General features: G+C 42.1%; 1 protein-coding gene across 1 annotated transcript in view; it reads left to right on the top strand.

The window, feature by feature from the left end:
* pcdh15b (protocadherin-related 15b) overlaps window positions 1-14,395 on the top strand; it is a 591,688-nt gene that overhangs the window by 218,055 nt on the left and 359,238 nt on the right. Inside the window, exons 10-12 of the mRNA XM_068002764.1 lie at window positions 8,511-8,717; window positions 13,439-13,573; window positions 13,890-14,039. Of these exons, the coding sequence (XP_067858865.1) occupies window positions 8,511-8,717; window positions 13,439-13,573; window positions 13,890-14,039 (492 nt within the window). The remainder of the gene's footprint in view (window positions 1-8,510; window positions 8,718-13,438; window positions 13,574-13,889; window positions 14,040-14,395) is intronic.

Here is a 14,395-nt window from a genome sequence, read left to right as displayed (position 1 = left end):
CATTTTTTTTACAGCTTGTGGTCAGATTAGTTAGCTATTTTGGCTAATCAATAATCATTTTCTCATTTCCTCTTCAGTCATCTCTAACCGATGTAGTCTTTTACTTTTGCCTCTTTTTATGTGTGTTGGTTAATGATATTACCCAGGATTAATTATTTTTTAAATGTATACGAACATCCCATTCTATTTATGTGGCTCGGTAGATATTTTGCCACATGGTTTAACATTAAATTATATTCTTAGATGTTTAAGTGTTTTCTGTCATGTAATTGTAACATTCCATTACATGAAATACAATGTCAAGGTGGCAGTTGTATTAGACAGAAACCTGTAGGCATGTTGTGCATTTCCCCCTAAAAGCACAGTTGTTAATGAAGTTAATTTGGATCCATTGTAATTGAAGTTTGGCTTGAATTCACTCGTTAAAATATTTGTTGCAATCTAATTTTAACTCAACACATTAATTACACTAAAGTAGCTTGACATGGAATAAAGATAATACTACACTTGATAGGTAGCTTGCTATTGTCGGGGGGTGGGGGGTGAGCAATCTGACGGCACTGATGTGTATTTAAAGCGAGCTTGCACCTCTTAAAGCAGAGGTTTCTTTTTAATAGTGGTGTTGAAGATTTTGGGATACAGTATATGAGTAATTTGAGACATGACATACAGTAAGTGTAGCATGCTTTGGAGGAAAAAGGTGACTTTGGACTTATGGCTCCCAAAACTCTCCACCACTGGTAATTTACTCGTGTCATGTCTGGCTCTGTTGTAGACTAATTGATGGAGATTGATTGCTATGATTAGTCAACAACTCCATTATCGTTGTATTATGGGACTACCAGGATGGCAGAAGGTGAACTAGATGGACTTTGGTCTTTTTTCATCTGTCAATTTCTGTTTTCCAATGTTTATGAAGTGTGATTTTTCACCTTTTCTGAGAAGAAAACCTACTGCCAGGGCACCTTGTTTCTGTGATGCTGTAATGGAAGTGCTAGTGGAGCAGATGTGGGCCAGGAAGGAGCTCCTCTATGCTTTGGATGGCAATGCAGCCAACGGGCATACAAAGAGATGGCTGAGCATGTGAATGCCTGCTGCATAATTCCAAAGACCTGGCTGAAGTGCCAGAAAAAAATGGAATGACTTTTCTCAGACAGCACACATGAAAATGTTTTCTTCATCTGTCTTATTCTCTAAATGAAGCCCTGCAATACCAGCACTTCCAATCCCCCCGCCAAAGCACATGCTTCTCCAATCACAATCTGACACTGCACCATGTCTCCTTCTTACAATCCAACATGCAACACCTGCACCTGCCCTCAGAACCGACACAAACAACATTCTGCATTTATCTGGTTACAACTGGAATGAATTTCAGTGTTCTCCCAATTGCTTTCACAATTCACACTGGAACCACTTTCTTGCACACAATCATCTCCTCCTTTTGCTCACAACTTGCTGCTTCTCCCTTTCATCATGCACACTGTAGCTGAAGCTGCCACACATCTGCAAAATTTTTTCACGCACTAACTCACTCCCATTCTTCTTGCGTGAGTTGGGGTTGGGGGAGCGGTTGTGAAAACAAGGAGAGAACAAGAATGAAAGAAGATGCAGCCAACATCAAAGCCCTCACTCCAATGGAGAAAGCTCCCATGGACATAATAGGCAGAAAGAGGATGCTGAGCATCGGAGATGGCGAGGCTGGTGACTAGTGGAAATGACAGCCCAGGAGATGGCTTGGCAGAGAGAAAGCTTGAGTCTGAGCTCTGCTGAAAAGGAGAAAGATGTTGACGTTAGGGACGCAGCCTTTATGTAAAAAAAATCTTCCATGTGCATCAGCAGTTGCTCGAGGCATTGGACTGCTTGCCAGGGAGCTGCTACACCATGTCAGAGAGTTTGCTTCCAGCTTGTGTGGGGTTCTGGAGCAAGATGTCAACGGTCTGCAATAAACCATGGAGTGGGTAGTCACCTTCATGGATACTGCAACTGAGCCCCTTTTTTCCAGGAGTCTTTGGCATCAGTAGTAGCAACTCTCAGGCCTGCACCATGCAGGCTCCAGGCTCCACCCTCTCCTCTGCCTTGGACAGGCTGGGGGACCGAATAGATGGAGGCTTCACTCGCATCAAAGGTCTCCTGGAGTCTGCTCTCCCACAGTGGGAATGCTGAGCCGCAGGCTCGTAGTATTGGGAGCGGCACATTTGCCCTCTCTCAGGATGACAGCACGTCTGCTTGGTTGTCATCCCCTCAATCAATGCCCACCCTGAAAACCAACTGTGCCAGACTGCCCCAGTAGCAGCTGAGATGCCGACCTTCTAGAGATCACTCATTTGAGCCACGGAATTTTTCCACTTCCCATAGTGAAGCCACTGGGGACCATTCCATAGGAGCATTAGAATACGGAAGAGACCGCTTACGAAAGGCACTGAGGGCTAACAACTGGAAGATTATTTTGTTTTATTGCATAAGTATAATCCATTAATGTGTAATATCATTTGGAATTATTAATTTGTCTGCAGTGTTTCTGTAGTGCCTACTGACCCTCCATAGTCCTGCCTCTGTACCATCTGCACTGTCATTTGAGTCGTGCTCATCGGGTGGAGGAAAGTCTTCACCCAATGCAGGCTCCATTTGTTTGTTGTCCCCATTGCATAGCAGAGTTGTGGATGATGCAGCAGATAACCACAATCCAGGACAATGTATCCAGGTTGTAATGCAGAAAGCCCACAGACACTGTCCAGGCACTGGGGTTTGTTTTCAGCATTCCAGTCGTCTGCTCGATGATGGCTCTTGTGGTCCAGTGGCTCTGGTTACATTTCAGCCGGTGAGCATGGGTTTGAGAGGGATAGTTCTTATCACCAAGCAGCCAGCCTCTGACTTACTGAGCTGGGTCAAAGGAGGACTGACACAATATTAAAGCATCATGACAGCTGCCAGGAAAGCAGGCACAGACCTGCATGATATGCTAGTGGTGATCACACACCAGCTGAACATTAAGGGAGTGAAAGCCCTTATGGTTCATGAAAGCAGCTGGCTCAATGGCAGAAGCCCTGCGGGAAGCTTGTAATGTGTGCAATTGTGCGCAGAGCCCTTTCCTGCTGATTCCGGGTGTCCGTGGGGAAAGTCAGGAATTGAATGGTTTCTGCAAACTCGACATCAGTCACCTGTCTGATGCAGGCATGGATGATGCAGACTGACGAATACTAATATCCCTTGTTGCAAACTGTTGCAAAAACGTTGAGCGCTGTTGTTACTTTTACTGCTACAGACAATGCAGTGCCGTTTGTGCCAGTGGGCTACAGGTCTTGCTGTAAAAAGGTGCACAGGTCTGTGATAGCCTCCTTGGAGAAGTGTAGCCTCCTTACACACTGATCCCGAGAAAACTGGAGGTAGGTGACTCTGGGTCTGTAGACACTGTGGGCTGGGCATGCGGGCTGCCCCTCCCTTCTCTGCGGACCCCTTGCACCTTCCATGTGGTCCTCCTCGTTGTTGCTGCTGCTCCTCTTCCTCCAGCTAGAATGGAGCAGCCAAGATGATTCCCATTTTTTGCAATAGCCAGTACCTCTTTGAGCTTCCTGGAGGTGTTGCAGCAACTTCAAACAAAAACTACAGCGGTTTTCCATCTAAAAACGACAGCGTAATGAAATCAAAGATGTCTCCCAAAAGATTCCAGCAATGTGACTAATTGCTGGTGGGTGTCCCTTTAAATCACGCTGGAAATGGCCGTTTCAGGCCTGTACCCCCCCCCCCCCGCCAATGACTAGTGGGCGGGTCCAGCACTCCACAGGCTCCATGCTGTACTAAAGCAAAATGGCATTAGGGTCCTAACGATATCATTGCATCCTGATTTGCATGCTCTAATGAAGCTTTCGACTGTTTACGGTGGGAGCATTGGCCGTCTCAAAAATGGCGGTAAGTTTTTCCATTATGGTCTTGCTAACACCCTGTTCTTGATTGGAAAAATAAAGCCTCAGAGGAACCAAAATTAGAGCTTTGATCTTTTCTAACATCCATCTAAACATAATGTTATTTCTTAACCATCTGTTGTCTATGACAAAATTGTGTTTGTCACAGGAGTAAATATAGGCTGGATCCACTGTACTGCCCCATCTAATTTACCTGGGAGATTCCAGTTAGGAGGGAGTAGACGAGTCTTCTGCCTGCCCTGACACTCATCATCAGACTGTCTGGAGTGGGCACCTCTTTGCAACAGGTCCATGTGCAGGTCAGCTGTCCTGACTCTGGAATATAGCCCATTCCCATAATTTGGGACAGGGTCTACATCTTAGTCTCCAGATAGTGGGCAATCCTGCTTCACTGCATTTCCTTCACCTGGAATTTTGGACCGATTGTGTTGTATTAAGTTTCAAAATTGAGAGACTCGGTTCCTCAATTTTATAGCTATTGATTTTAAAAGGGGCCGCAAATTCAAGAATGCCATGATTCAAGGGCGATCCGCAGCGGATTCTCTGATCTGCAAACCATGCTGACCGCCTCAAATGTTCTGTTGACTAAAAACTAATCAGTCTAAAAGCAGCCAATGAAAAAATGAAGAAACCAATCAAATTTCTGATTTCACCTCCCCCCCCCCCCACCCCCCATATTTATTTGAGCATCATAAACTTATCCAGAAAATTATCCTCCCATCTCCTAATCACTTCAACAGCTTCCCAATATGCAACCCCTCGGGCTTCATGAACATCTCAACCCCAGCCCCTAGCCCAAAATTATATACATTTTTTGAAGCATCCCTTAGACTGTTGTAATTGTGCTAAACTACTGGACTACCGTGACTGGCAGCCAACTGTGTGCTTGGCTTCCATAACAATGTGGAACATTGTATGTTATTTTAAAAAGCCGTCCCTACCTATCCTGACTGCCAGTCTGCTGCTTCCCTACCTCAGTCTCCAACTCCTTTATTGTGGAGATGGAAGTCAGCGCTTGGCCTCTGGCTGGAACACCAGAGAGTTGAATACAAAGCAGTAGACTACTTGTGGGAGCACAACCTGAGCCAGGCGAACATCTAATGAAGCACTGCAAACTCCAGCCAGATCTATTGCCTTCACTTCTAGTCACACCTACTGCCTTTACTCTTGGCATATCCTCTGGCTCATTTGCCTCTTTGTTGCTCTCCTTCCACATGTGTGTGTTTAACTCCCTTTCTTTCTCGTATTATAAAATTCCGAATTCTCACACTTCCCGTCCGTCACATTTCTGATGGTCCATTACATGTAACGCTCTGGGAATTTGTCAAACTTGAAGTCCCTCAGCGACTTCCTGTCAGTGACTCCGATGATCTTGATGCGCTAATCACCACAAGAACACCTTTATGGAGACCCTGTATTTAAATGAAAACAGCTCTGGTGATACTGAAAATTGACTGGAGTTGCAACTAAGCAAGACAGATGAATAAAAGCAGAGAAGAGGGAGTGGTTGCCATTTGTTGGAGAAATATCACTGAAGGTGAAGGAGACCAGACGAAAATCAGTTCAGAGTTTAAAAAAAACTTAATGGGACCAGTATGATTGTAGAGAGAAATAAGCTGGAAGTGGAAAACCATTATTACCACACCATTTCTGTACCAGTGGATATAACTCCAGTCCGTGACTGTGCAGCGTCATCAAATACGAGCAATTTTCTTTTTTCTCGTTGATTTAAACATTAGAATCCACTTGGGAGTATTGTTAGCATCTGAGTTGCGACCATAGTGGGGTTCTATTTCACACCTGGCATCAGAGTTCCTGAGCTGAGTGTGTGAGCATCAGGAACAGTGTTCCAGGCTCTGGACCACCATGAGGAATGCCACAGGAGATCTATTAGTGTGCTTTAGATTTAGGAAAGAGCTTTCATCAAAAATAGTAAAGTAAGGCAGTCTGGGCTGCAAGCTTCGCTACAGCCTATCATTCATGTGTTTCTATGCCACAGGACTAAGAAAGAAAGAAATTGTTTTGATATAGAACCTTTCACATCTTCAGGAGATCCCAACGTGCTTTGCAGCCAATTAATTTACTTTTTTGAAGCATAGTCACTGTTATCAGGCAAATGCAGCAGCCAACTTGTGCACGGTAATGTTCCAGAAGCAGCAAATTAATAACCAGATGTTTGTTTGATGTGTTCGTTGAAAGAAGCATGTTGGTCGGGACACCAGGAGAACTCCAGCTCTTCCTTGAATACTACTGTAGGATCTTTCATGTTGGCCTCTGATATTACAATATTCCTTCCTGTGTTTTTCAACTTGGCTTCTGATAATGTAGCACCCCTTCCTGTTGTGTTGTTCATCTTTTTTCTTCTTCTGCCCTCCTTCAAAGTGGAATTGCTCCACTGTTGCGTAATGCTCTAATTAACAGACTGATCAAGACTGATTGCATGCATTCAATGGGAGTAGGTGGATTCAAAATAATTGTCAAAACTGAGATTCAAACTTGTGACTCCCAGGCACCAGTGCCAAAGCTACTGGGACATCTGATTTAGAATTTTATCATTCTGAGTAAAAATGTTTTAATGCATGCATGCCAAACCTCTGTCACAATAGGGAGATCCTCCATGGAGAATAAGCACAGAAATAGAAATGGTAATGTTTGATGTGAGCTGAATGCAAAATATGGAAACCATTGCAGAGATGATGATTACTGCCTTCTGCATTGACAAACAATTTTTCATAATATTTGGGAATGGAAGCTTTTATAGTAACAACATTATTGTTGCAAAGTCGACTGATGTTTTTGAAACTCTTGTGCAGGTACTTCAAAATTACTGTGGAAATGTACTTTGTACTATTGTACAGGAAAACCTTTCAGTATAGTTACTCAAAATGTAGCACATGAGAAACAGGACATCACCAGTGTTTCTGCTATTTTAAAGACACAGATTTTAGAGACTTGAGCACACTCCAGGCTGACATTCCGATGCAGTACTGAGGGAGTGCTGCACTGTTTGAGGTGCTGTTTCTCGGATGAGATGTTAAACCGAGGTCCCATCTGCTCCCCCAGGTGGACGTAAAAGCTCCTATGGCACTAATCGAAGAAGAGCAGGAGGGTTCTTCTGGGATCCTTGCCAATATTTATCCCTTAACCTACACTACTAAAACAGATGATCTGATCATTATCTCATTGCTATTTGTGGGACCTAAAAAATTGGCTACCAGATTTCCCTACATTACAACAGTGTCTACACTTCAAACAATAACAACTTGCATTTATATAGCACTTTTAACTTGTAAAACATCCCAAGGCGCTTCAGAGGAGTGTAATCAAGACAAAAATTGAAACCGAGCCAAAGAAAGATACTTGAGGACAGGTGACCAAGAACTTGGTCAAAGAGATAGATTTTATGGTGCATCTTAAAGGAGGAGAGAGAGGTGGAGAGGCGGACATGTTTAGGGAGGAAATTCCAAAGCTTAGGGTGTAGACGGCTGAAGGCACGGCCGCTAATGGTGGGGCGAAGGAAGTGGGGGATGCACAAGAGACCAGAGTTGGAGGAGCGCAGAGTTTTTGGAGGGTTGTAGGGCTGAGGAGGTTACAGAGATAGGGAGAGGTGAGGCCATGGAGAGATTTGAACACGGGGAGTAGGTCAGTGAGCACAGGGGTGATAGGTGAATGGGACTCAGTGCGAGTTAGGATATGGGCAGCAGAATTTTGGATGTGATCAAATTTATGAAGGGTGCAAGATAGGAGGCTGACAAGGAGAACATTGGAATAGTCGAGTTTGGAGATGACAAGAGCATGAATGAGGGCTTCAGCAGCAGATGAATTAAGGCGGGATGGAGGTGAGAGATTTTACGGAGGTGGAAGTAGGCAGTCTTTGTGATACCGAGGATATGAGGTTGGGAATTCAGCTCAGGGTCAAATAGAATGCCGAGGTGGCGAATAGCCTGGATCAGCCTGAGACACTGGCCAGGGAGGGGATGGAATCGATGGTAAGAGAAAGGAGTTTGTACTGTGAAGCGCTTTGAGACGTCCAGAGGTCATGAAAGGTACTGTATAAATGCAAGTCCTTTCCCTTTCTTTCTTAAAGAAGTGATTTGACATCTGCAGCTAATGCTGATAAGAATGGACACCTTGTGTGGTTTTTTTTGCATTTCAGCTTTTCACCTGGTGCCTAAGCCACTTCAATCTAATTGGTTTGCTTATTCACATTGATTATACGTAGCAGGATAAGCTCCAGGATTACTTCTAGTAGAACGCATTAATATTTTTCATCATAAATGGATTTTGAACATGGTGACAGGAGGCATTTTTTTTCATATTTTGCTTAGGGGTGAACTGCAGCTTGATTATACCGTTCCAAACAAAATGCCCATTAATCTGCAGGAAATTGTCACCATCATTACTTTTAAAAACCTATAAAGTGATTCACATTGCAAACTCACCTGCCAAGTGGTAGGCAAAATTTCTACTGCTACTGTTTTGAGGCACGTTAGCACCTCAGTGAGCTGTTTTCCGTTAAGTTTAATTTACTGACCAGTCAGTCCCTAGCCATGAGTAATGGGACGTGATTCTCTGTTTTTCAACTAGGCAGAACAAGACAACAGACATCCACTGCCAGCTTTTGCCAATTTGCACATAGAGGTTCTAGATGAAAACAACCAAGCCCCATACTTTGAACGAGTCACCTACCAAGGCTTCGTTGTTGAGTCTGCTCCAGTGGGAACAACCCTTTCAGATAGTCGGAATTTAACAACACCATTAAGAATTGTAGCCCTGGATAATGATGTGGAGGAGGTGAGTGCTGCTGTTGGTTGTAAGTATATATCCCGTAGTTTGGACTTTAAAATAACGATAGATATCATTTGTGAAAAAATGCTAATTGTCACCAAATCTGCAGTAACATTTGCTTTATTTTCATTTTAAAGCACTCTCCATGAGATCTGAAAGGCATACAGTTTTATTGGCCTCCAAGCACTGCAGAACCTATTCCATCTGTAACACTTCATAATGGGTTTTATGATGTTGAAGATGCATATTTTAATCTCATCTTCATGGAATCAGTTTTCCATTTGTGTGAATCTTGTTTGTCTGTTTATTTGTAGGTGCCATCAGGTGCTACTCCTGTACGTAATTAGGGCTGTTTTATCTGTGTGTGTTTGTGTGTTTGTTAGATATTTTATCTGTTGCATGTTTTTGCTTCTTGTCAAGTGAATTTTTAAAAATTTCTCTGATTGCCAAATGATTGTATTTGCAGTTTTGTTTTAGCAGAATTGTTTATTACACTAGGTTTTGTGCCCCCTCCCTCCTCCCTCCACCTGCATGAATTTTTAGTAGTATATATGTATATATATATATATATACCTGCCCTGGTATGTTGCTGACATTGTAAGACCTTGCTTTTTAATTAAATAATAATGGATGACCACTGTCCTGTAGCAGACAACTAAGGACGGGCAGGTTAATTTGACAAATGAGACCCCGGGTCAAGCTTTTTCAGCTAAGTCTTTTCCCTGGTTCATGACAGATGGTAATCGTTTTTTTTACTGTTTCATTGTAATTTCAGCTACTGTTCAATCACATTTTTCAAAGTCCAGCTTTCCAACAAGCAGAACATTGTATGATAACTCAATTGAGGATAATCATGACTGATTGAGAATACGCGTGCTGAATACTTTAACAGATGACGGGGTATTAACGTCAGTAGAGACTTACTGGCTGTTCTTATTGGCTGTGAAAATGGCCACATATTAAATTGAAAAAATTATCTGGATGCTTAATAAGAGTCTGGCCTTCACAACTATGAAAAATTCCATCTGAACAAAGGCTTCCTTTTGGATAGCTGTCCTTATTTTATGTATTACCAATTTGAAAAACTAATTTTATCCAAAAATCTCTCTTTAACATTTCATCTTTTTAAACTGTTTCTTTACACACTTTAGTTTAAATACTATAAAACATTGTGTTTGTGGGAGTGGGGGGGGGGGTTGCTGGCTGGGAGTAAATTATTGGGGAATTTGGTGGTACACTTGTGTTAATATTTTAATTGCAATAGCTTGAACCAAATGAGAATCTGAAGAGATGATTTTAAAAAATGATTTAATACTAGATTTTTTAAATGTAAGTCAATAAAAAAGGGCACTGGTTATTGAAGTGCACAGCACTTGTTTGATTTGCTATGTTTGAAAAACAGTTTTATGTATAGTGCTGAATTTCCTTGGCTGTTCCAGCAGACTCCCACCATAACTCAGTCCAGCAGAACAGCTTGGAAATAGGCCAGGACCCAGATATGCCAGGACCCAATTTAATCTGGGATTTGCTGCCATTCCCCCTGTTAAATGTATGATTTATATCAACAAGTGTTAATTGTATTCAGGTGGTGGGTATCAATTGGGGAATTTTAGTGTACCCTTTTTATAGGAGAGCTTAGCTAGGGGTGTGTTGTGTATGTAAGGGGAATCTCTGTGAATAAAGGCTTGGAAACAACTAAAGACCAGGCTCTAGTATTCTATCTTTCACCACATGGCTATCCAATTTTAACACCCCTCACCGGTCACTTGCATGGAGGAGATGAGGCCAGGGTTGGGTACTTGTTATGCTGGGATTTCCCACTTCCCTGGTCCAAATGGGACCCAGCATAAGTCTGAATGCTGGTAAGCTGTATCTGGTGAGGTGTACTGGCCTCTAGAAGGATACAAGTGAGTTCATTGGGGATCCCTGAAAAAGATAATTAAAGAAAAAAGATGTCATCCCTCTTGTTAAGAGGGTTGAAGGAGATGCAGACATTTCTCTGGGGTGGTGCCCATCCTTCACAATCTCCTCCCCCCCACCCACCCAGGTGACAGCCAGCCAGACACCAGACTTTTCGGCATTATAGGGTAAGTTGGTGCCTGAAATGTGCCCATAGTGATGCAGGCATCCACCGGCCTCACGCAAATGCTTAGATGCTGAGAGGCTGTTTCCCCTGGCTGGAAAGTCTAGAACTAGGGGGCATAGTCTCAGAATAAGGGGTCGGCCATTTAGGACTTGAGATGAGGAGAAATTTCTTCACTCAGGGTTGTGAATCTTTGGAATTCTCTACCCCAGAGGGCAGTGGATGATCAGTTAATGAGCATATTCAAGACTGAGATCGGTAGATTTTTGGACTCTAAGGGAAACAAGGGATTTGGGAATCGGGCGGGAAAATGCAGTTGAGGTCAAAAATCAACCATGATCTTATTGAACTGCGGAGTTCGAGGGGCTGTATGGCCTACTCCTACTCCTATTTCTTGTGTTTTTAAATCAGGTGCCCTGCTTATGATTTTTGCTGTGATTTTCCGTGTGTTTATTTAACCTATTAAATGTACGAGTTTTGTTAAAAATAGTTTTAAAGGATTTGCAAATAACAAGAATGACCAGCTGTTGCTATAATTATTCCATTTGAATTAAGTGTGAGATTGTGTGATTTTTCTTTAAAAGAACAAGTGGGACTCACTTCATAGGATAGAGATATTTTTGGAAACGTTAGAGCTCCCTTAAATATTCAGAGAGTAAATTTGCTATAAGATGTGATACCAATCCATGTAGATCATGTAGATCCCACGTTTGATCACTACTGGGTGCAGAGTTAGGTGATCTTGGCCTGAGCAATGGTAAAGTTACTACAAATGGCCTTAGGGTCCCTCGGCTAAGGAGAAGCAAAACAAAAAAATAAGCGAGGGTTTCTACTACCGATTGCGACTCAGTGATCCTTGACAGCATGTACATATGTGCAGACACCAGAAGAAGACAGGATCAGACGCGCCTTTATACCTTTCATGATTGAGTATCCTGCCGACATGTACTGTTTAAGCTGACACACAAGAAATGGCCTCTTGGCTGAGTACCAGCTGAGAGTGGTCATGGAATTGTTCCCCCAGGTGAAATACCATCTTCAGCAAAAGTGTAAAGAGGGAAAATTGGAGGGATGTTTGGGTGGCTAAAGTGGTTGAGTGCTTGACTCCCTCCCGGAAGGTTGCGCATTTGAATCCCAGTCTTAGCTCACTCTAAACATTTATTCAGGATGAATAACCTGCTCGGATTTATAGAGAGCAATTCTTTTGATGTGGGTATGCAAATTTTTTTCCTCCAAAATAATTATTTTGGCCTCTTTTCAAAGAATTTTCTGATGGAACAGCACAAGCCAGTTAATGAGCAGCTTGTTAAAGGGAAATTTATTCAGGCACAGATTCCTGCCATGTACATTCTTAATGTAACAATATTTGTTTGTAAGAACAGTTTAGATTGGATTAAATGCTTTACAAGCATGGTTCTTAAGCAGCATTGTAGCTGGATAAAGTACACAGAGGTACTTTAAAGAGATGAAATGCGGCCAGCATGATAGTTGCATAACTCATGCTACTTCTAATGTTCAGTTCTAAGAAGAGTAGGGGCGTTCTCCCCAGTGTCCTGCTTATCCTGTTTATCCCTCAACCAATGTGAAAAAAACAGATAATCTGGTCATTATCACATTGCTGTTTGTGGGACCTTGCTGTGTGCAATTGTCTGCCTCATTTCCTACATTACAAAAGTGACTGCACTTCAAAAGTAGTTCATTGACTGTAAAGCACTTTGGGACATCCTGAGATTGTGAAAGATGCTATACAAATGTAAGTCTTTCTTTCTTTCTTGTCCCATCAGACACAGTTTTTAATAAGTTTTTTTTGTTCTTGCCAATTTCCTTTCCTTTGCTCTTCTCTTGACGGTGTTGTCTTCTTGACAGTTCCATGGGCATTGGCTGTCTTCTGTTGTCATGTTGAATTGACCATTATTCATATGTGAGCCTTGACAGTATCTGTTGACCACTCAGCATTCACAACAAAGCCAAATCCTGTCTTTACCCAACTTCTAAGCATCTACATTTCCATTCTATATAGCAATCAGGGGTTGCAACTCTGGATGATTTTCCTTTTCCCTAACCTGGGCTGCTGTGTCCAATTATATTGTCCCTACCGTTGCCTTTGCTGATATCAGTTGACTCAGGCCAAACCGGTGGTGTGGAACATGGAACCTTCTGGGTCTGTGTACCTTGGCCACTGACTGTCGAAACCCAGGGCAAATGCCCACTAGTGTTAAATGTGTTTTTGTTTAATCATCTCAATCTGTTGTTGGCAATGGTTTATTGAAGTTCATAATTGGTCACTTACAACCCATTTGGAATGCGAATGAATACATTTATGGAAGCTGCTTAGCTGACCCATTTAAAGCCAAGTCTTTTCTTGCCACAGTGGTGCTTGTTATTTCTGCAGTATCAGGGTAAAACGACCACGTTGAAGTATTTGAGCTTGACAGAAACAAGTCAGATAGCAAAGGCTCATATAAGAACAGCGGAGAGCTCTTTGCTCACAGCAAACTGGAGGTGCAATTCATGAACACAATTAGTTGTGTCAAAAGATTATGCACAGTTGATGCTTTTGCATTCCATTATTAGTAATCGAAAAGAATAAGGTAATCTAAGAGAAATCAAATTTCTGATCACCTTACCTTTTGTTTCTCTAAAGACAAAAGATCCAAGGCTGCAGATTTCACTGAATGACTTCATCACAGTTTTTGGCATGACACCTTTCGGAATAACCCGTTATCTGACTTTACGTGAGCCAGTTGACCGGGAACGTCAGCAGAACTACACTTTTACAGTAAGATGTTTCTTTTGTACACTGATCATATCATACAGTAAGCAACCTGACAGGAAATGAAAATAATTTAAATGATAGGAGCGACACTTAATCCAAGCAGTCAGTAAAGATCGTCTGTGGATAATTGTTTTCATTGTGTCCAAATCAGGAGCTAAATTGGTTTTGATGTTGAAAGTAACCATTGTTATGGGATTACTGTTATGCTACATTTATAGACTTAAAGTGGCAGCTTCTTTCAGAAAACCACTTTTCTGTGTTTCTTTCTGGCCAATATTAGAATGCTCAGCTAATGGATTCCTTTCTTTGTTTCTTGAAGATAACTGCTTCTGATGGAGTTCAAGAAAGTACTTCAGTCACTGTCAATGTCTTAGTGATTGATGCAAATGACAACACTCCAATTTTTCAAAACATTTCCTACAAAGTGAATGTTTACACTGACATGAGTCCTGGAGAAGCTGTCATACAGGTAATTGATGTAAAACTGCTATATTGCAAAATGAAATTCATTTTATATAATATGCAATCATTGTTCAAATCAGTTCAAGGGTATTTTGAGTAAATTCATTTTGTGTATACACTCTATCTTTTCAAGTTGTTGCGAGAGTATTGTTTTGATCCTTTATTCTATGCCCGTGATGACAATATCAATTTAAATATTCAAAGGTATCATTTCTTGACGCGCTTGGTGAGATCATTGCAGCAATGGCTGCATCTTTGCAACCATCCCAGTGCTGACCACAATCGGTCCTCATTGAGCTGTTTGCACTTCAAGCCTCCGGTGCACTTATTGGCTTGCTCTGTAATTTTAAGTGTCTCTCCCCA

Source organism: Heptranchias perlo, chromosome 21 (assembly GCF_035084215.1).
Source record: "Heptranchias perlo isolate sHepPer1 chromosome 21, sHepPer1.hap1, whole genome shotgun sequence".
NCBI classification, from domain to species: Eukaryota; Metazoa; Chordata; class Chondrichthyes; order Hexanchiformes; family Hexanchidae; genus Heptranchias; species Heptranchias perlo.
The sequence above is the reverse complement of the archived record's forward strand: the minus strand, read 5'-3'. Positions and strand labels throughout refer to the sequence as shown.